Here is a 21,468-nt window from a genome sequence, read left to right as displayed (position 1 = left end):
GCGCGTGTGTGTGTGTGTGTGCGTGCGGCAGAGAGACTCTTACCGACTCTGAACTGTGCGTCAGTGTGTCAGTCCCCGGTTGTCGTGGAGAGGAGAGAGGGGCAGGCTGGCTGATAACCACGCCCCCCCGGGTCAGTTCTCGTGGCGACGGTGGTGGAGTGGCCAGGAGCAGGGCATCAGGGTGGGGGGGGTCACACAGGCCGTAGGCCCCCAGGGGCCGGGGGGGACGCGTGGGCTGGAGGGCTTCTGGGTTCTCATCCTCCGAGTCAGACAGCGGGCTGTCAGGACGGCCTGCAGACAGACACAGAGGACAGACAAAGGTACAGACACACACACAGACACACACACACACACACACACACACACACACACACACAGATACAAACACAAAGACACAGAGAGAAGACGGTATCCAATCAAAAACTGGCCTTAGACTGATAGGCAAATAAACACAAGTGCAACTTCAAAAACACAGTTTTGAGTCTTAATTTTGTAGAGCATGGAATTCCACAAACTATTCATGAAAAAAAACAAACACTTGCCTGTAACGATGAGTCAAAATGAAGGGCAAATGTTGATTAGACCTCGGACAGACATACGGACACATACATATGCACAAGACCTGAACAGACAGACATGCAAACACAGAAAACCGGACAGATAGACATGGTATATTTCCAAGAGGACTTAAAGCTGTAGTAGGTAACTTTTCTTATGGAAATATCCAGAAACAGTCATTGCTTAAAGAGTAACTGCATTCACTGTTTCAGCCTGGCTCCGCCTACTACACGATTCTGACAAATGTGTTCTGAAGTGGGTGGAGTAGGTGTGACCCTCTCATTTGCATAAAGTAATCTATATGCAAATTAGTCTGTACAGCATAGCTGTTCCGGGCTCGTGAAACTCTGATCAAATTGTCAAACTAGGTGCTGCAGATCAAATATGAATCAAGATTCAGCATCTAGTACCAAAAAGAAGGAAAGAAAATTGGACAGAGCTTGCTGTGAAACTAGAATAAACACAGGAGCATAATTCAGAAGGTGGCGAGAGCTTTGGGAGTGGGTGGGCTTTAAGACCAGAGCAGAGCTCGCATTTTTTCTGCTGGACGAGTAGGTCTAAATTTCGACACTAATTTTCCTAGAATTTTAGCTCACTAGCCAATTGTTACTTCAGTGAATTTAATGAATTTCGCCACTGAAATAGCTAGGTAGCTTTTACTGTTAAGGTTACTTAATTCGGCAGAAGGAAATGCTTGCTAACGTTTGCTGCGGGGTAGGTGAAGTTAGGTAGAGAACAGACTTGAACTCTGCTTGCCCAGCTGTAGGCAGCTAATTCTGACTAACATTACAAGAACCCTGTGTGACCGGTCTGTCTTCCTAGACACCGCAAGCTGCCTCTTGGAGCTGACGTTTTTAGTGTTGCCATGTCGGTCGGTAATCCTGTTATCTTGCTTGCTGAGGAGTCGTAGCTAACTAACAGGCATTATGATTTTCAATATGCTTTCAACAACATTGCGACCATTAAGAATGTTGCCTACTGTTGCTTTAAGATCCATATTAAGATCCAAATTCACCGATTACTTCGGCAACGGCTGCTGAATGTTTCACTCTGGAGTTGGCTCTGAGGTGGGTAAACGTTCAGAAAGGCTCAACGGTTCATTTTAATGGTAGCTTCTGAGATTCTGAGGTGACATGAGGTGATGACACGTGTCTGCATGCCTTTGCGTGTGTGGTTAGCATAACAGAAGCAAGGTGAGGCAGACTCGCTCATCAACAATCAGTGACACTTCAGACAACTCACTGAGCAGTCAGACAAAATGAATAGCTGCATTTTCTGGAAGAGGAGTCCTGTACATAAACCTCAGGGACAGTGTTGTGTTGCATATGGCAGGGGACACTGCGACTATATGCCTCACAAAGCTAATTCCAGAAACTAAGCCCTTTCCCTGGATGTTGAAGGCCCTTTCCCTGGGTGTTGAAGGCCCTTTCCTGGGATGTTGAAGGCCCTTTACCTGGGTGTTGAAGGCCCTTTCCCTGGGTGCAGGAGGCCATTTCCCTGGATGTTGAAGACCCTTTCCTGGGATGTTGAAGGCCCTTTACCTGGGATGTTGAAGGCCCTTTCCCTGAGTGTTGAAGGCCCTTTGCAGTGCAGTGGGCCCTTTCCCTGGGTGTTGAAGGCTCTTTCCCTGAGTGTTGAAAGCCCTTTCCCTGGGTGCAGGAGGCCCTTTCCCTGAGTGTTGAAAGCCCTTTCCCTGGGTGCAGGAGGCCCTTTCCCTGTGTGTTGAAGGCCCCTTCCCTGTGTGTTGAAGGCCCCTTCCCTGGGTGTTGAAGGCCCTTTCCCTGGGTGTTGAAGGCCTTTTGCCTGGCGTGTTCGTCACTCACTGGAGGAGAACGCTGACTCGCTCCACTTGGCATCTGCCACAGCATCCAATCTCTGCTCCAGCTGCCGAATGTACTCCATGAGCTCCTACACACACACACACCAATTAACAAAGATACACACACACACACACACAGAAAGCAGGAAAACACTTTTTGTTTTTGACTTTATATCACTCCACATGTAGGCAACATCAATCAACCTTTGTGTTAGTCTAGCTCAGTAAGGCTTAGTACAGCCCAGTACTTCCCAGATTCATTCATGGCTCAGTACGCCATACAGTATGGACCAGTTTGGCTCAGTATGGCCCAGCATGGCTCAGTGGAGCCCCGTATGGCTCAGTTTGGCTCATTATGGCTCAGTATGGCCTAGGACGAGGTGAACCTGCCTGTTTCATTAGCATCAACTGCTCCTTCTCCTTCTGAGACACCTGCAGACCGGTCTTCAGCTCCTGCAGCTCCCTGCGCACCTCACTCATCTGCACCTGCAGGGGGCAGCATTCACCACAGTCACATCCAGAGTACATCCAGTGTGTAGTAGTGCGCATTTGGGTGTACTAGCATGCAGATGGGTGGAGGAGTGTAAAGTAGTATTGTGCAGTTGGGTGGAGTAGTGTGCAGTTGGGTGCAGTAGTGTGCCGCTGGGTACAGTGGTGTACAGTTTGGTGTAGCAGTGTGCAGTAGTTTGCAGTTAGCTGCAGTAGCATGCCGTTGGGTGCTGGAGTGTGCAGGGTGCGGGTGGGTGCAGTTGGGTGCAGGTGGCTGAAGTTGGGTGTAGTAGTAGTGTGCAGTTGGCTGCAGTAGCGGGCAGGTGGGTGCCGTTGGGTGTAGTGGTGTGCATTTGGGTGCAGTACAGATGCATGTGCTTACCCTGTTACAGTCCTTCTCTCTTCCCAGCTCTACCTCCACCTTCTCTCTCTCCATCTTCTCCTCCTGCAGCCACTCCACTTTCTGCTGCACCTCCTCGATCAGCTTCTCCACCCGCTCTCTTTCCAGCTGAGGGCAGGGCAGAGGGAGTGAGAAAGGGAGAGAGGAGGGTGATCAGTTCTCACCACCCTTCCACTGCACTCGTCCCTCAGAGCGGCCTGGTGCATCTTCAGTCAGGTCCGTTGTTCAGTGTCCTGGGTCAGTTGTTCGATGTCCTGGGTCCATTGGTCAGTGTTCTGGGTCAGTTGTTCAATGTCCTGGGTCCATTAGTCAGGGTCCTGGGTCAGCTGTTCAATGTCCTGGGTCCATTAGTCAAGGTCCTGGGTCAGTTGTTCAATATCATGGTTCTGCTGGTCAGTGTCCTGGAACAGTTGTTTGATGTGCTGGGTCAGTTTGTCAGCGTCCTGGGTCAGTTGGTCAGTGTCCTGGGTCCGTTGGTCAGTGTCCTGGGTCAGTTGTCCAATGTCCTGAGTCTGTTAGTCAGTGTCCTTGGTCCATTAGTCAGTGTCCTGGGTCAGTTGTTCAACGTCCTGAGTCTGTTGGTCAATGTCCTGGGTCAGTTGATCAGTTAGTCAGTGTCCTGGGTCAGTTAGTCGGTGTCCTGGGTCAGTTGGTCAGTTAGTCAGTGTCCTGGGTCAGTTAGTCAGTGCCCTGGGTCAGTTATTCAGTGTATTGGGTCAGTTGGACAGTCAGTCAGTGTACTGGGTCAGTTGGTCAGTCAGTCAGTGTGCTGGGTCAGTTATTCAGTGTACTGGGTCAGTTGGTCAGTCAGTCAGTGTGCTGGGTCAGTTATTCAGTGTGCTGGGTCAGTTGGTCAGTTAGTCAGTGCCCTGGGTCAGTTGGTCAGTTATTCAGTGTACTGGGTCAGTTGGACAGTCAGTCAGTGTACTGGGTCAGTTGGTCAGTCAGTCAGTGCCCTGGGTCAGTTGGTCAGTGTGCTGGGTCAGTTGGTCAGTCAGTCAGTGTGCTGGGTCAGTTGGTCAGTCAGTCAGTGTGCTGGGTCAGTTATTCAGTGTACTGGGTCAGTTGGTCAGTGTGCTGGGTCAGTTGGTCAGTCAGTCAGTGTGCTGGTGCAGCGTACCTCTGCGCCGTGCTGCAGGGTCTCTCTCTCCTGCGCCCAGTTGGCGCGGCCCTCGCGCAGGGCCAGGCTGGCATCGGCGAGCTGCAGGGTGAGCTGGGCGGCCTGCATGCGGGCCTGGTGCAGCTCCGTCTGCCCGCGGTCCCTCTGCACCGCCAAACTGCTCAGCTCCGCCTTCAGGCCCTCCACCACCCGCTCGCTGGAGCTCAGCCTCTCCTGCACGCCCCGCAGCTCCGACATCGCCGCCTCGCCCTCCGCCTGAGAGAGGGGGGGGGGGAGAGAGAGGGAGAATGAGAGGGAGACGGGGGGAGAGAGAGAGAGAGAGGGAGGGGAAGAGAGGGGGGGAGGGAGGGAGAGAGAGAGAGAGAGGGAGGGAGGGAGAGAGAAAGAGAGGGGGAGAGAGAGTGAGAGAAGGGGGAGGGAGGGAGAGGGAGAGGGAGAGAGCGAGAAAGATTGTTAGTGTTTTTCACAATCTAGATGACCATACAGAGACACTAACAAAAACACTGAACCCCCTGTGTTCATAGGCACACACTCATTTTTGTCCTTTTCTTTCATTTTTCTCTTTTTCTATATTTCCAACCCATTCTCTTTTTCCCTCACCTCTTTATCTATATTCCCTCACTGAAGTCCGGCTTCTCCCATCTTCTCAGCCTTTCTCTCTCTGCTGTCTCTCAGCACTGCTTCATAAAACAACGTTCTCCACCTGAACTCTTTCAGTAAATGTCAGGTATATAACTGCTGTATAAATACCCATCTAGAAATAGTTCTCACTGAATAACGGTGTCTGCGAAACAGATGAGTAATAATATCCCTTCTGGGCTGTCTCCCTCTCGCCCTCACCTCTTTCTTCTGCGCAGAGTTGAGTCTGTGCGTCAGGGTGGTGATGCAGTCTTTCAGCAGCAGGATCTGCGTGTCTCTCTGGGCCAGGCAGCTGCGCAGGCTCTGAAACTCTGCAGACAGGCTGCGCAGCTCCTCCTCCGTCTGCTCCAGCTTGCTCTGCGGGGCAGAGGGAACCAGTGTGAGTACAGTGTGAGTACAGCCTGGGTACAGTATGAGCATAGCATGAGTACAGTATGAGTACAGTATGAGTATGGAATGAGCACAGTATGAGTAAGGCATGAGTAAAGCGCGAGTACAGCGTAAGAAAGGTGTGAGCACGTTGAGTACCCACCTGCAGTCTTTTTCGCTCCTCATCCTCCCCTTTCCTTTGAGTAGTCATCTTCTTAATCCTCTCCTTCATCCTGCACACACACAAACACACACACAAATTTTACCACTACCATGTACGCAGTAATAATAACAATAACAGACAGATACAGACAGACAGAGACACACCTCTCCAGTTCAGCCTCCTTCTCCAGCCCTCTGTGTGTTAGGGCTTTGATGTCCTCCTCCAGCTCTCTGATTTGCCGCTGGCTGTCTGCTCTCTCGGCCAATAGGTCATCGTTCTCCGTGATCACCGCCTCCTGAGAGGACTGCATCTCCTAAGGGCAGGAACAGGAAGTGGAGCCTGAGGACTCAAATGCTTTTAATAACGCACTCAATCCAATTATGACACACACGAGCGTCAGGGCCAAGGCTCTGGTGTTATAGCTGGTACCCTGTGGGCTCCTAAGCAGGAACTAAAACAGTCAGCCTTAGGCTCAAAGGCTCATAGTAAGCCTTTACTGACTGAGCCACTCTATAGGGCCCAGCCTGCGCTGGTGGTGAGAGTCTTTACTGACTGAGCCACTCTATAGGGCCTAGCCTGGACTGGTGGTGAGAGCCTTTACTGACTGAGCTGCTCTATAGGGCCCAGCCTGCACTGGTGGTGACTTTACTGACTGAGCTGCTCTATAGGGCCCAGCCTGCACTGGTGGTGACTTTACTGACTGAGATGCTCTATAGGGCCCAGACTGCACACATGGTGAGATTCTTTACTGACTGAGCTGCTCTATAGAGCCCAGCCTGCATTAGTGGCGCTTGTGGTGAGCCTATACTGACCTGCTGTTTGTTCTCCAGGTCCTGCACAGTCTCTCTGCTCTGCCTCAGGCTCTCCTGCAGATCTCGGATGTCCTCTTCCAGCTGCTCCCTCACTCTCTCCCACTCTTTCTTCTCCTTCGCTCTCTTCTCCTTCTCTCTCTCCTGCCCCCTCTCTGCCACCTCCCGGGCCTGGAGTAGCTCCGCTCTCTTCTGCAGGCACTCCTGTAGACGGCTCTGTGGGGACCATAATTAACATTATTCATTAGTACACTGCAGTATAGCCACTGTGGGAGACATCATTAACATTATTCATTCGTATAATATTGTATAGCCACTGTGGGGAACATCATAAACATTCTTCAACAGACACACACAGACACGCACAGACACGCACACACGCACCTGTAGGAGCTCAGCTCGGGGTATGACCATCAGCAGGTCCCCCACTTCCTCCTCCCCATGCAGCTCCTCCTCCAGGGTCACCAGGTCCTCCATCGGTTTGGGGGCGCAGAAGGTGAAGGGGGAGCTGTGAGCGCACGGGGTCCCCTTGGCGTCCACATACACAAACTGATACGCCTCCGGGCCAGGCCTGGGCAGGTACGAGGCTGGAGCACAAGGGAGATAAAGGGAAACAACGTAAATAATCGCTCTTTTGGCTGGGGGCATTGGTGGCCCAGTGGTAGAGCTCCCGCCTGCCACGCCAGCGGCCCGGGTTCGTATCCCATCCAATGCCCCTAAAACCCAGCCACCGGGGATGCGCAAGTCAGTGCATTCGGATAAATGGGAGGGTTGCGTCAGGAAGGGCATCCGGCATAAAACATATGCCAAATCAAATATGTGGATCAGGATGTGATCCGCTGTGGCGACCCCGAATGGGAACAGCCGAAAGAAGAAGGAAAAAAAAAAATCGCTCTTTGGGCTAATTGGGCATCCCCACGGAAACGACGACTTGTGGGTCAGCTCTCAACACCGACTCCTGTAATCTGCGAAATGACTTAGAGATGGAAGTAACACCTCTAATGCGTCCCCGATTCGAGCCAGGTCAGCTTGCCAACGGCGTACCATCACCGCTCAACGTGCTAGCCTGCCCTCAGCAAAAGCTGGACCGGCGCAGTCCGCCACACGCTCGCCGGGCCATTTGCATTCCTTCAGCGCTGAACGAGAACGACCTGTGTCCGGCCGACGACGATCCGTCATTTTTACCGAGTGCGGTTTTTTTTTTTTTTGCGAGGGCAGAGCAGCACTTCCCGCACCCCCGAGGCGGCGACACACGCCGTTTGCCGAGACGCGGTCACGCAGTAAAAAAAAAAAAAAAGCGACGGTTAACGGTCGCCGTTACCGAAGGTGTTTAAACTGTCTGAGGTTAACGCTTCGCGGGGCCTCTCCTGTCTTCTTTCGTCTCTATCGTCTCCTGGGCTGAGAAATCGCACGGTCGCGCCGTTCCCTCTCTCAGGGCGCCATTAATTTGACAACGTGCGAGACGCTGCTCTCAGCGCCGCTTTAGGTGTGGCTTCCAGCGACGCGTTTGTCCTCAACTTTGCCTCGCAAGTAAACACAATAGACACCTTTTTTTCCCCTCTCTCTCTCTCTCACTCTCTCCATTTCTCGATCTCTCTCCGCGTCTAGTCGCTTTTTCCTTGCGATTCCTCAAGTGTAACGAGCTGTTAACGGTCCTTAATTAGACAGCTTTAGTGACTCAACCAGTTCAGGCCTCGTTATGTTGGACACAGATATACCTGCTGCCGGAAAATCCCGTATTAATTTAAAACCTTTCTTTAATGGCTGCTGGTTTAAATCCCCGTGATGCACTCACTGTGAATATAATTCACTGAAAAACGACCACAAACAGGAACTGAGGGTAATTAAGCATTGAGCATGTGGCCAGTAAGTCACTGAAACTTAAACCATCTGTTGAGCCAAACCTGTACTGTGTTAAAATGAGTTTGAAGTAAACTGAAGTTTTGAAGTCGTGAAGGAACTCAATCGCATGTTTTCAGAAACCTGATAACTGATTAAGAGACCAGCTGGTCGTTACACACACACATATCACAACATTAAGGCCCTGGGAACGAGTCTGAAAACCCTATACTTGATAGGACAGGGAGAGATGGGTTGAATATAGGTGCAGGTGTAGGTAAGGGTGTAGGATAGGTGCAGGTGTAGGTGTGGGCGTAGGTACAGTTTCAGGTGTAGGTGTGGGCGTAGAAAAGGCGCAGGTGTAGGTACAGGTGCAGGTGTTGGGATAGGTACAGGTGTAGGTGTTGGTATAGGTTCAGGTGTAGATGTAGGTACAGGTGCATGTGTAGGTGTTGGTATAGGTTCAGGTTTAGATGTAGGTACAGGTGCATGCGTAGGTGTTGGTATAGGTACAGGTGTAGATGCATATGCAGCTGTAGTTGTACATCAGCGAGTACCTTGGAAGTGTACGCAGCAGTTAGCACTGGTTCCCTCTTTGTAGCCTCCTGGAACCAGGGCCCACACAAAGGTGTGGTAATTCCTCACTGAAGTCCACCCCACCTGAGACAGCACAGGATACACAGAACAAAAAGTTTACACTGCAGTGTACATTGCCAGGCAGATTCGGTTCAATCAATTTCCACCAATGATCTGCATTGATTCTTTGGTTTGAGGGATGGGGGGTTCTCTCTGTGGGTGTTGTCACTGGAGGCCATCTTTTCAGGACGAAATGGTACATGCCATCCCATTTCGGGTTATGTGCACCGACTAGCTATTTAAAGCCGGCTAACTGTTTGAGGATTACTTGTCCATTTCTCAACACACTTATCCCCACTAAGTATGGTACTGTAATATGGTTCAGTACAGTAATGTAAGTGAGAGCATATGGATAAAATGACCCTTTTACCCATTTACCTTAAACAGGCCAACCCAGTCACTGCTGGCCCAGCTGTGCAGAGGGCTGAGGGTATAATGGCATTCCACTCGGCTCTGGGGGAAGTAGCTCCGCCCCACATTCCGAAACTCCACCTTCCTGGCTGTATCCATGGCACAACCACCTGCACCTCTGCAAGGATCTAAAGGGACAGAAGAAGAATAATTCAGTTGGTCTAGGCACTTCAGCACCCAGATACAGATTTCTGTGTGCTCCCCTAGTCCTTCCACTGGAAGAATGCTGGCCCCGCTTTTGTGTTGTGACACTGCCACAGTTATCATCTAAATATTTTATGTTTTATTATAGTGGATTTGCCCTCATACCCCATGGTTTTATACACACTGGCTCTCTGGATTTATTTGTAACTAGGCCTGAGTATCAGGCTGTTTGTTGCAGTGTGAACAAACTGTTTGCATGGAGTTGGACGGAGTGTAGCACAGTGGGTAAGGAACTGGGCTTGTAACCGAAAGGTCGCAGGGTGCTGGCGGGTGTGGGCGCGAGGAATTGCATGTTATGCACTGAAATGACAAAGCGCTTCTTGTCACATTAATACCGCTAATTAAGTCAATCGGCAGTACACTGCATCAGAGAAACTAGCTGTTTCAACCCGTCGGAGGCGGGCTGTAGGCTGCCCACCCAATCAGAAGTTAGAAACAGTACTGGTATTTTCTGTGCTATTTTTCCATTGGTTGAACAAAAAAATACAAAAAGAAAAAAATTCTTAACTTTTGATTGGGTGGTTCCAAGGCAAGCAGCAGTTCCAGCTCCTGCCAGCTCCTGCTCGCTCAAGAGGGGGTTATCTCCTTCTACTCCAAAAGCTTTCAGCTCTCAACCTGCTTTCTCCCGCCGCACAGCCAGGAGTTGTATTTACTACCGAAAGCCTGCATCCCCCAGCAGCCCCAGTACTCCTGTCTCCACATACAGAGTGTGCTTAGAGCAAGCAAGCAAAGGCAGTGATCAGATAAATGCTGCAACTGGCCATCTGTCCACCTCATTACACAGCATAACAGGAAAAGTGGAGACAGACTGCTCAGAGGAGTCACATTCAGAGGACATATACAGCAGCGAGTTCAGCATAGGGGCTTCTCCCTGAATGAAAATCCACACTCAGATTGATACAGTAAGGAACACCACAACAACTCATGCCTAGACCTGTCCCTTGAAAACCCCCAAACCCCCCTGAACTAGCCAAACTCAAGCCTTGAGACCCATGAGTACCCTGAACTACTCTACGATTCGGGCTATCTGCTAACAGAACATCACCATTTTTGGAATTGTGATGCTGTACCTAAAGCGCAGCTCGACTTAAATTCTTAAAGTCATGACATTAAATGTACAAAATCCAACTCCTGTCTCTCGTCCCATTTCGGTAGGAGCGACGCAGCATCCATATCCCTTCTACACTAATGAAGCTGACCGAAGCACTACCAGGTGATAGCAAGTAGATCCCCCCGGGAATCCCAACTTTACAGGGGTTAAACCCTGGAGATGGGGGGTTAACGGCCCCAGTCCCCCTATCAAAGGGAGCAATTACGACCGTTATCTTACTCGCCGAAAATTACAGCCTCATTATCCAGCGAGAGAACCGGCGCAGAATTGCTTATTCAATACCATTCCATTTTATTTGTATAGCACTTTTTACAGAGAACTGTCACAAAGACGCTTTATAGAGTAGCGTGAACCTGATAATAGCAAGTAAATAAGGTTAAAAAAAAAAAAACTCCCAGTGGGGAGAAAACCCTCAAACAATGGTGAGAAAAAACTCCCCAATGGGAAAAAATCTCAAGAGGAACCTGGCTATAGAGGGGGAGCCCACCCTCCACTGGCCAGCCTGGTGTAAAGCAGCAGTAGAATGGAAGTAGAATGTAATAGAAATGCTACAAGGGATCTATCACAGCAAATAAAATGGGTTAAGCAGGTTACAGCTGAAGTGAAAGCTAACAGGGATAATAGAAGACCAGATGGTATAGTTCAGAATAGTGTGGTTTAGAGAAGTCAGATGAAGGATCTGGAGCTCCAGGCTGCATCAAGGCATGGGCAGGGGAGGAACAGGGTTGAAGCGGTCCATGACCATGGAGGCCGACTTAGGCTGAGGAAACAGGCTGGAGCGGGCTTGGGGCGAGGTAAGGGGCGGGAGCCCCATGGAAAGAGAAACAGAGAAGATAAGGTTAAGGCCAGCTTGACACTCGATGCTAAGCTACCTAGTGTGTCAACTCTGTAAGGCCAGCTTGACACTCGATGCTAAGCTACCTAGTGTGTCAACTCTGTAAGGCCAGCTTGACACTCGATGCTAAGCTACCTAGTGTGTCAACTCTGTAAGGCCAGCTTGACTCTCGATGCTAAGCTACCTAGTGTGTCAACTCTGTAAGGCCAGCTTGACACTCGATGCTAAGCTAACTAGTGTGTCAACTCTGTAAGGCCAGCTTGACTCTCGATGCTAAGCTACCTAGTGTGTCAACTCTGTAAGGCCAGCTTGACACTCGATGCTAAGCTAACTAGTGTGTCAACTCTGTAAGGCCAGCTTGACACTCGATGCTAAGCTAACTAGTGTGTCAACTCTGTAAGGCCAGCTTGACTCTCGATGCTAAGCTAACTAGTGTGTCAACTCTGTAAGGCCAGCTTGACACTCGATGCTAAGCTAACTAGTGTGTCAACTCTGTAAGGCCAGCTTGACTCTCGATGCTAAGCTACCTAGTGTGTCAACTCTGTAAGGCCAGCTTGACACTTGAGGCTAAGCTAACTAGTGTGTCCGCTCCGCATATGAGGCTCTACATGATAGTCTCACTGCTGGGGTACACCTGGAAGATACCTGGTCATCTCATATAAATTACACTACATTTGGGGATCCAATAGCTACTCTCAGAGGTTCAGAGCTGCCCTCCGCTCCCCCAGCCGTTCCTCACCCTACTGGGGGGTGAGAATATGCCTGGAGTGCAGGCCCTTTACCTTTATTTTTCTAATTCACACACAATCTGGAATCCAGCTATGTGTGATGTGTTCAGCCCTCCCTTCTGGTTCTGACAGTTTGGTTAGGGCACTTAAAAAGCTCCAAGTTTTCCTCTCCACAAGATGAACATCAGACTCCTAATGGGTACTGGCAAAGAGTATAAACGGTAAAACACCTGCTAATCCTACAATAATTTGTCTTCTCCTTAAAAAAGAATGATTTATTTCATCTGGGCAAAATTTACACAGACAGACTAACAATTATGTCAGTAAGATTTAAAGCCAGTGGGACAGCCAGTGCCATTATAGCTAATAGGGATAGATTCCCAAATGGATAATGCCTCCATTTTGTTGTCATGCTCTTAACTAATGGCCTCCTTGCTACAGAATAAGGTCCGACCCTCAGGGATATTACAGAAGGTGCACCCATACCCAATCATTTTTTCAGTCAGGTAGAAATACGATCTCACCTGGAAATTCCAGCACTAGGTGCAGACAAAGTCAGAAGAAAGAAATCGGAGCACAGCTATGAACTTTTTAAATCATCATTCCATGGATTATTAACCTGAAGGTATTCAGGTTAATAATGTTTCAAGATCAAAATCATAATGTTTCTTTTAGACATCAATCCAGTAGCCAAACTAGCTGACAGTTTGGCAGAAATGCAGAAATTAATCAGTTAAGCTACTGTTGAGGTAATCAGTTGTGGTACTCATACTAGACATGAGTACCACAAGACAGCAAAAAGACAATTGTGGTATACGTCTCCCAGCAAATCCACCACACAGTAGAAGTATGTGAGTGGCGAAAGAATGCATGTAGTACTACCCGATGGTACTGGAACGGGATTCATTTAATGATATCTTGCTTATCTGACTCCAAAATAATGTTTTAACCATTCCCTGTGATAACAGCCATAAGAGAAAGAGACTGCAAATGCATTTTGCATTGATACCGGTGTAGAAGAGTGACTGACCTCCGAGCCTTTCAGGACTATGGCTGTGAACTAATGGCAGAAGGGGTTATGTGACTTAAAGCTAAAACTGAGCATTTTTGAAAAACACTGGGGCCATTTCATAATAATTTTCAAAATAAAAGTACTAAAATAATGGAAAGACTACCAGAAGAAGTGTATATTGACAATATTTTTTTTTGTCTCGTAATGATAAACAAGAATTTTTTTATTTTTAAAAGGAGAGTGGACAGTACACCCTGCTTTCATATTATTTTACTTTATTCAGATGGGGAAAGCACAGAGGCTAACTGAGAGAAGGTGCCATGACACGGACCGTAGCCCCGATCACATGACGGGGGGCTCACACATGGCTCGAGACCACACGTTCAGACTTCAGAATACACCAAGCAAGAACATCTATGATGTCTGAAAGCAGCGATTTCTCGCCTGTCAGAAGCAGGTGTGAGAGAAGTCAAAAAAATCTGTTAGCAAGGAATAAATTGGCTTGTTTGGATTTGTAATAGATTAAGGTAAATCCTTAAGGGAAGAATACCTGAAGTTAACTCAACTTATACCGCATACCGCAGTAATGCAGCTTCAATCAAAATTAAGTTTATTAAATTATGTTTGGGGATATGCAGCAGGCCACTTAGGGTTTAAAAAAAATCTAACTGCTGCATTGAGAAAATGCCTTTATTGTAACAAAATATATCTGTATGATCTGTACAGGCTGTTAAAGACAATCTGTAAGAACAGCTGGAACAAACAGACCCAGAAAAATATCTAAAATAATGCCAGGTGTCCAATCAGGAATGAAAACTTTGAGAAACAGACACAGAAAAACACCAATTAAATACTTGTCTAATTTTTACTCTGGTCAAAAAAAGCACTGGCTTTAAATATATTGAATCTCGCACATGACACATGCATTCACATAGGCTACAAACACCATGTTCAGACCTTTCTGGGAATTTCAAAAATGACTGAAACCAGGGTTCACAATTCTCTTTATAAAGGCTTAGGCTGTATCTACACAGCATCTTAAAGCTCACACAAAGGGGAATTCCAAGCACGAGGAGGGAAACAATGATGCTTATCAGCTCACTGTGATGGGAACAAAAGCTTTCTGTGTTGTGTATCTGATTAATGAGAACATGAAGAAGACCCATTCTTTATGGAGAAAGGGTCTTGGGTACAAAAAAAAAAAAATGCGACAGCCGTCTAGTGTGTGTATGGTACAACCACAGATAGGGAGGAAACTGGTTGATCCTTCTGGTTGTTTGCACCTATAGGGCCGTTTTCTTCAGCTTCCAGCTGAACGCTCACACCGTGCTCAGGCACTTTTGGATGCTCGTCAACACCCTGGGCTGCCCAGCTGAAATATGAACTGATAATGGAAGTGCACTTGCAAGCAAAATTGCTAAAGATTTTCTGCTCAAGCTGCCAAGGGAACATGGTTTAACACCAACATATAATCCACCCGGCAATTGCACTGCGGAATGGGTACACAGACCTTTAGAACGCCCCTAAAAGAACAAAGCGATGATAAAAGTATTCGGATACTGACTGGACAACGTCACTAGAAAACATTTACACCCACGTTAAGCCAGGGGGTTACCAGCTTTTGAGCCCCTTCATAGCTGGGCAAATAAAGCCTTAAAAGGTTAAAACGCAATGTTGACACTACCCGCTTGTGTCCCATACAGGCTGGAGATCAAGTTGCAATGAAAGAACATTCTAAAGACACTGAAGCTGTGAAACCCAAATATGGAAAGATTCAGCAACTTCCCCAGTTAAACAATAAGAGAAAGAAATATCTATGTGATGACATGCAAGTCAGGCAGAGTAATTAGTAGAGATATTAGCAGAATTAAACATCACGCCCAAGGCCCATTTCTGGCAGCAGAAAGTGTTTGTTTTTGAGGGCAGCATAACGGGTGCGTGAGCGGCCATGTTTGAGCGAGGGTGATTCTCAAACGGGCGTCTGGGGACCCCCGGGGGTCCGTGAAGAAACCACAGGGAGGGGGGTTCGCAGCAGGGCGGAGGAAAGTACATTCCCATTTTAAGAATATTTTGTTAATGCTTCCGTATGTCACTAATTACACACAGAAACAGTTTCATATTGTTAGATATCTGGTTTTTGGATCGTCCTCATTTGAGAGACGGCCAATACAACTGGATCGGACAAACCTGCTCATAGTTCACGCAGTGCAGGGGAATGCTCTTCTCTATCCCTGACCCCCCCTCCACAAACATCAAAGGAAACATCCTTGGGCCAATTAGAGTCACACTGAGGGACTGTTTTTCTCCCACCCCCCTTCAGCAGTCATAAAAGGGTGTCATGGCGTCTCCTTTCTCCGAGCACCTAACTGCTGATGGGCCACAGAACACAAAGCTCCTTATGGGGTCAGAGGTTTCAGATCACACACAGATCACGTTCCTTTTGATTTTAAGTTTGAATTCAATCTGTGACATTTAATTGAAATGACTGAAAATCTTTATGTCTATATAGATAACGGTTGTTGAGGCCCAACAGTTTAAGTGAACATCTCAGGAAGCATGTCCAGTTTCAAGCAGAAACCCTACATCGTGCGATGTGGTTTTGGAAAATATTTTGCCAGAAGGTGGAGGTTACTACTGGCTGGATTGAACAATTATTTGTCTACACATACTCTGTGGTCTGAAGCAGAAGTAAATTTAAATTTTTTAGAGGTAGTCAATAGCTGAGCTGGATGACCTCCTATCATATTCATGTTTGGTCTCATTATAAAGAGACTAAAATCATGAATCTTTTAGTAATAATATAATAGTTCTTAGCCTTGCTTCCAACAACATAAGGCAACTTGAATATGTAATTTGTCAGCTTTCAAATACCACAGTCCTTGTTTGACCCGTCTCCCACAATTCCACCCGTTCACACCTCGCCCAATCAGCGCAACCATGCCATAGTCCCCTCCCCTCTTGCAACTGCATAAATGGGGACTTTCTTTACTCTAACACATAATTTTTGGGGGTGCTTAACCACAGCCAGTTAACATCTGTTGCGGTGGACATTCAGAGGTTGATATCTGCTGTTGCCATCTAGGGAATCTGAACCTAGAATCTGGGCCTAGTGTTCTAGGCGTTTGGTGTGCACAGGGTCTGATATTTTTACACTTTCATCCCTGGCTTTTTGTAATATTCGGCCATCTTTTGGTTTTGGTTCTTGAACTTTGATCTTGGATTTCTTAGGAATACTTGGGAGAAACAAGCAGTGGTTTAGTATTTTCTTTCATTAATTTCTGTGACTGTAACCTGTCCATGTCTGTAACATTCATTATTTGTTAAAGTAGTTTGAACCTTCATCTTTAGACTAGATGCTGAACATTTTTTTGTAATTTAAGAAATTTATTCATTTTAATCTGGTTGTGAGTTGTACATTTTTATAAATGTTGATCCAACAGGTTGCTTTGCCTATCAACAAATTGTCTATCAGCGATTTTATCAATAAATAATAATTAATGAATTTAATAATTCATATATTTTACAACAATTACCAAATTAAATCAAATAAATATATTCAATATGTAGGAGAGGTGAGAAGCTTTAAGTGTTGATACACTTGTGTTCAGTATTCAGAGTGCCAAACGGTAAACGAGGGTGTTACGGGATCATCAGGCCGGAGGGGACAGCTGTACACCCCCAGAGCGTGTGCAGTAAGGGCTGAAATCAGATATTACCGTCACGTGATATTAGAATAACCGCTACTGCAGTTAAATCTGATCTCCAGTGCTCCTGCATACCCACAGTGGGTCAACTGAGGGTGGTGCCCATCATGTAGCAAGTAGCAACCCTGGGGCCGGATAAAAGCACAAACTCACTCTCTGAGATTGAAGAAACTACAGTGGGAGAAAAGTTTCCCCACAGATACCCCAGGGACAGCCCGACGAAGCTGCAGCTCTGCTGTGCAGGGGAGAGTTTTTTTTGCTTTTATCTTGCTCTCTGCAATGCAAAGGTTTCTGCCCAAAGGTGGACATGCTGTCAACTGGACGTGAGTCCTCTCTAAGACAGAGAGTGTGTTCTTTTGCTCGGATCTTTCAATGGATGTGTTACTCCAAACCGTGAGGAAAGCCTCTAGACAGAAGCTACTGGGAATTTCATCCTTTCAACAGCATTTATAAATATATGAAAAGTATAGACCCAGAAAAAGTACAGGCACAACTGTAGCTGACAGCTATCTAGAATATAAACACTAAATACAACATAAAATATATAACAACTTGTTAAAAAATAACTTTTTAAAGCACACTGGAGCTTTGAAATTAACGTTTGAGATATTAATGGGTGTAATTTATCTTCTAAAACAATACATGACTCTGAATACAATACTCTCTCAAACTTACGTTAACCACAGACCTTATTCTCTGCAGAAATCAAATTCCCTATGGGAAAAAAAAGCATGGGGAATCTGCCAAGGGAATCCATGGTGGAAGTGACTTCCGGGTTGGCCTACAAAAAGACGTCATCACTGCAACGCTCCACACCTGCTGGTACCCTAGCGATATCTAACAGCAAGCCTGAAGAGAGAGTTCCTCTAAAGTTACTGAATGTGCTCGTCAGCCCCTCCTTCCTACCCAACCTGCTTACGTCCTCAAGGTCGAAGAGGTGCCAGTCCGAAGAGACAGTATTTTAGGACCGGAAAGATTCTGCATTTGCTAATGAGATTCACTCCAAAGGTTAGCAGCAAAACATGGACCAAGTAAAGAAGGCCTTTGGAAAGGCACCATCATTTTGTGGAATGATAGTAGACACTGCTCGAGAGGGCTGTAAAAAAAAAAAAAACGCCTATATCATCAGTGCTATTAGAGAAGTGGAGAGAGTTATTTTGCAACATACAACACAGGCTTATATATCAACGTGGGGGAAGTCCCTTTATTAATGCAATGATGAAAGCAGCATTAAGCTAATTCTATAACACACATGGTTGCCTCAAACACATGACTATGGGAAATGTGTTAACTGTACAATGCATGTGCGTGCTGTCCAGGATGCTTCATCAGACAGAGTATCAGATTTATGCGAACAAAACTCATGTCTGCCAGTGGCCAAAGCACACCCCAAGTGTGAAAGGCATGTTGCACTAGAGGAGCAGGGGACAGTACAGGATATACTCCCTCCTCCAGCTCTGATGCGGAGAGCTGGGAGAGCGGTACAGTGCCGCAGTTTTACGCCTCTGGAGAGCAGACCTCCGGCACCGTTACGTTTCATCACTTCACCTGTCTTGACAGAGTGGCCTTTTATGAGCACAGTGAAAAAATGCATCTCAAACCCGTGTGATATAAACCAGGCTATAAACATGATTAAAAAAAATAAATAAAAAAAAAACAGGCTACACAAATAAGCAGCAACTAATAAACCTCACTAAAATACTTCTATGGCATGACATTTTTAAAGGATTTGTCATTTTTAAAGCAACTTTTTAATCTATTAAATCCACGTAACGATTTCCATTTTGTTCGCACTGCGGCTTGTCCAGGTCTGGTCAATTTAGGCTACTTAGCATAAATATTCACTGAGTTCAGATGTCTCATATAGAACAAGCAGATTTTTACCCTCTGTGGAAATAATGTGATTCCTGTACATACATTTTAGCAAGGCTGAAAACGTTTACAAATATGCTATTCAGTGCACCTATTTCACAGGTAATCATCAAAGAAAATAGTGTATTTACACAATTACACAGTGGTATTTAAAGTAGAAGCTTTCTCCCATTAAAGAGACTCTTGGACAAAAATTGAAGAAAATTGTCCATTTGCAGAAATTGGCTGAAATACATCATGAGGTGATTCTACAATTTTGGAAACACTGCGTAGCATTGCTTTGGAATACAGCTTGTTTAATTTGTCTGAGCTAAAATAGACAATATTGTTGCATGTAATTTGGCACAATTTTGATATCAATACTTTCAATGAAAGGCCTAGATTTGAATGAATGACTTATATACAGTGCTACGTATGTGTGAGTAACTTGGCATTTTTGCATGTTGAAAATGTGTTTTTCATCAGATGTCCTTCAACCACAATCAGATGACCAGGTCCTGACATTCAGCCTGAAAATTGGAACAACAGGACGTATAGGTGCGTAAGGTGGTGTGCGTTGAATGTACGGATGCTGACACGGGGGGGGGGAGGTTGACATCCAGATTGAAATTGATGCATAGATGGGCGGCCCATTGCACTGAGTAATGGATTGCCTTGTGTGGGCGGGGGTAATGGCATTCCGGGGCGGTCGGTACGGGAGAGCGGGTAGGAGATGGATTCCTAACGACACAGACTGCCTTGCCTTGAGAGAAAGCAGTATAAGCTGCCCCGCCATGAGCCGTGGGTGCAATGGTCCTTGACATCAAATGGCGGCGGGGTCATCACACCTGGGTGCGTTCGAGCCTGGATGGAGCCCATCTGTCCGTGATTTATAGTTAAAGGGCAGAATGTGCTGGCAGGATCTACAGTGAGAGGAGTGACTGCGTTAGCCTAGAGCCGGGGGGGCCTACTGCCCAATCCTGCTCCATCTTCAGGGGGAAGAGTGACAGTGTTAGCCTGGAGCCGGTGGGTCTACTGCATGATCATACTCCATCTTCAGGGGGAAGAGTGACAGTGTTAGCCTGGAGCCAGTGGGCCTACTGCCCAATCCTGCTCCATCTTCAGGGGGAAGAGTGACAGTGTTAGCCTGGAGCCGGTGGGTCTACTGCATGATCATACTCTATCTTCAGGGGGAAGAGTGACAGTGTTAGCCTGGACCCATTGGGCCTACCGCCCATCCTGCTCCATCTTCAGGAGGAAGAGTGACAGTGTTAGCCTGGAGCCGGTGGGCCTACTGCCCAATCCTGCTCCATCTTCAGGGGGAAGAGTGACAGTTTTAGCCTGAAGCCAGTGGGCCTATTGCCCAATCCTGCTCCATCTTCAGGGGGAAGAGTGACTGCATTAGCCTGGAGCCAGTGGGCCTACTGCCCAATCCTGCTCCATCTTCAGGGGGAAGAGTGACAGTGTTAGCCTGGAGCCGGTGGGTCTACTGCATGATCATACTCCATCTTCAGGGGGAAGAGTGACAGTGTTAGCCTGGAGCCAGTGGGCCTACTGCCCGATCCTGCTCCATCTTCAGGGGGAAGAGTGACAGTGTTAGCCTGGAGCCGGTGGGTCTACTGCATGATCATACTCCATCTTCAGGGGAAGAGTGACAGTGTTAGCCTGGAGCCAGTGGGCCTACTGCCCGATCCTGCTCCATCTTCAGGGGGAAGAGTGACAGTGTTAGCCTGGAGCCGGTGGGTCTACTGCATGATCATACTCCATCTTCAGGGGGAAGAGTGACAGTGTTAGCCTGGAGCCAGTGGGCCTACTGCCCGATCCTGCTCCATCTTCAGGGGGAAGAGTGACAGTGTTAGCCTGGAGCCAGTGGGCCTACTGCCCGATCCTGCTCCATCTTCAGGGAGAAGAGTGACTGCATTAGCCTGGAGCCAGTGGGCCTACTGCCCAATCCTGCTCCATCTTCAGGGGGAAGAGTGACTGCATTGGCCTGGAGCCAGCTGGGCCTACTGCCCAACCCTGCTCCATCTTCAGGGGGAAGAGTGACAGTTTTAGCCTGAAGCCAGTGGGCCTATTACCCAATCCTTGCTCTTCAGGGGATTCCTGCTCAGCTGCCTTCTGTCTGCTTCCTCCTGAGCACGGCTTGTGCTAAAAATTCTGATCTCATGCCCTGTGTTTATAAGACAGGAGGAATTTTCAAAGCGCAACTCTTAAACACTTGGCTCACGAGGGGTCATCATTTTATAGAATGAATCTTCCATTCACCAAGCTCAGAAAAAAGAAATCAACAGGTCATCGTAATAAAGTCAAAGAACAATTTCCTGACTGTTTTCCAACATTGCGTGATCAGGATTTGGATCAGGAATCGGGAAGCCACCCCAACCCTGATGTAGATGTATATGTACATGCTTTAATCAATACACCAGCTCCTACCATCTCAGCGGCATACTGACTGCTGAAAAGAGACTGAAAGACATGCCTCTCTGAGTTTGCTCTCTGCAGCCTGAGAAGGTCTCACAAATATTATACTGGACTGGCAGGCAGAACATCCAGTAGATGGCAGGCGAGGACTCCCTGGAACTGTATGTGTAGTTTTTATTTATTTATTTATTTTTTTTAAACTCAGACTCAGATTTCATATTTAATATTAAAATGCATATACCTGTACTTACTTTTGAAAGCAAGCTGATTAATGTATACATACTCTTGTTTAAGTCTGCTTAAGCATATGTATGTATGAAAAAGCATGTTGCAGATCTGCGTACAGTGGA

The 21,468-nt window shown here is 47.2% G+C and overlaps 1 protein-coding gene across 1 annotated transcript in view; it reads right to left on the bottom strand.

The window, feature by feature from the left end:
• calcoco1a (calcium binding and coiled-coil domain 1a) overlaps window positions 1-21,468 on the bottom strand; it is a 28,651-nt gene that overhangs the window by 4,241 nt on the left and 2,942 nt on the right. Inside the window, exons 2-13 of the mRNA XM_035381730.1 lie at window positions 9,220-9,380; window positions 8,763-8,865; window positions 6,751-6,953; window positions 6,370-6,582; window positions 5,722-5,870; window positions 5,558-5,627; window positions 5,227-5,382; window positions 4,387-4,641; window positions 3,249-3,374; window positions 2,768-2,863; window positions 2,382-2,466; window positions 44-291 (exon numbers count right to left, since the gene is read on the bottom strand). Coding sequence (XP_035237621.1) covers window positions 44-291; window positions 2,382-2,466; window positions 2,768-2,863; window positions 3,249-3,374; window positions 4,387-4,641; window positions 5,227-5,382; window positions 5,558-5,627; window positions 5,722-5,870; window positions 6,370-6,582; window positions 6,751-6,953; window positions 8,763-8,865; window positions 9,220-9,351 — 1,836 coding nt within the window. The 5' untranslated portion in view covers window positions 9,352-9,380. The remainder of the gene's footprint in view (window positions 1-43; window positions 292-2,381; window positions 2,467-2,767; window positions 2,864-3,248; window positions 3,375-4,386; window positions 4,642-5,226; window positions 5,383-5,557; window positions 5,628-5,721; window positions 5,871-6,369; window positions 6,583-6,750; window positions 6,954-8,762; window positions 8,866-9,219; window positions 9,381-21,468) is intronic.

This window comes from Anguilla anguilla, chromosome 11 (assembly GCF_013347855.1).
Source record: "Anguilla anguilla isolate fAngAng1 chromosome 11, fAngAng1.pri, whole genome shotgun sequence".
In the NCBI taxonomy this organism is placed as follows: domain Eukaryota; kingdom Metazoa; phylum Chordata; class Actinopteri; order Anguilliformes; family Anguillidae; genus Anguilla; species Anguilla anguilla.
The sequence above is the reverse complement of the archived record's forward strand: the minus strand, read 5'-3'. Positions and strand labels throughout refer to the sequence as shown.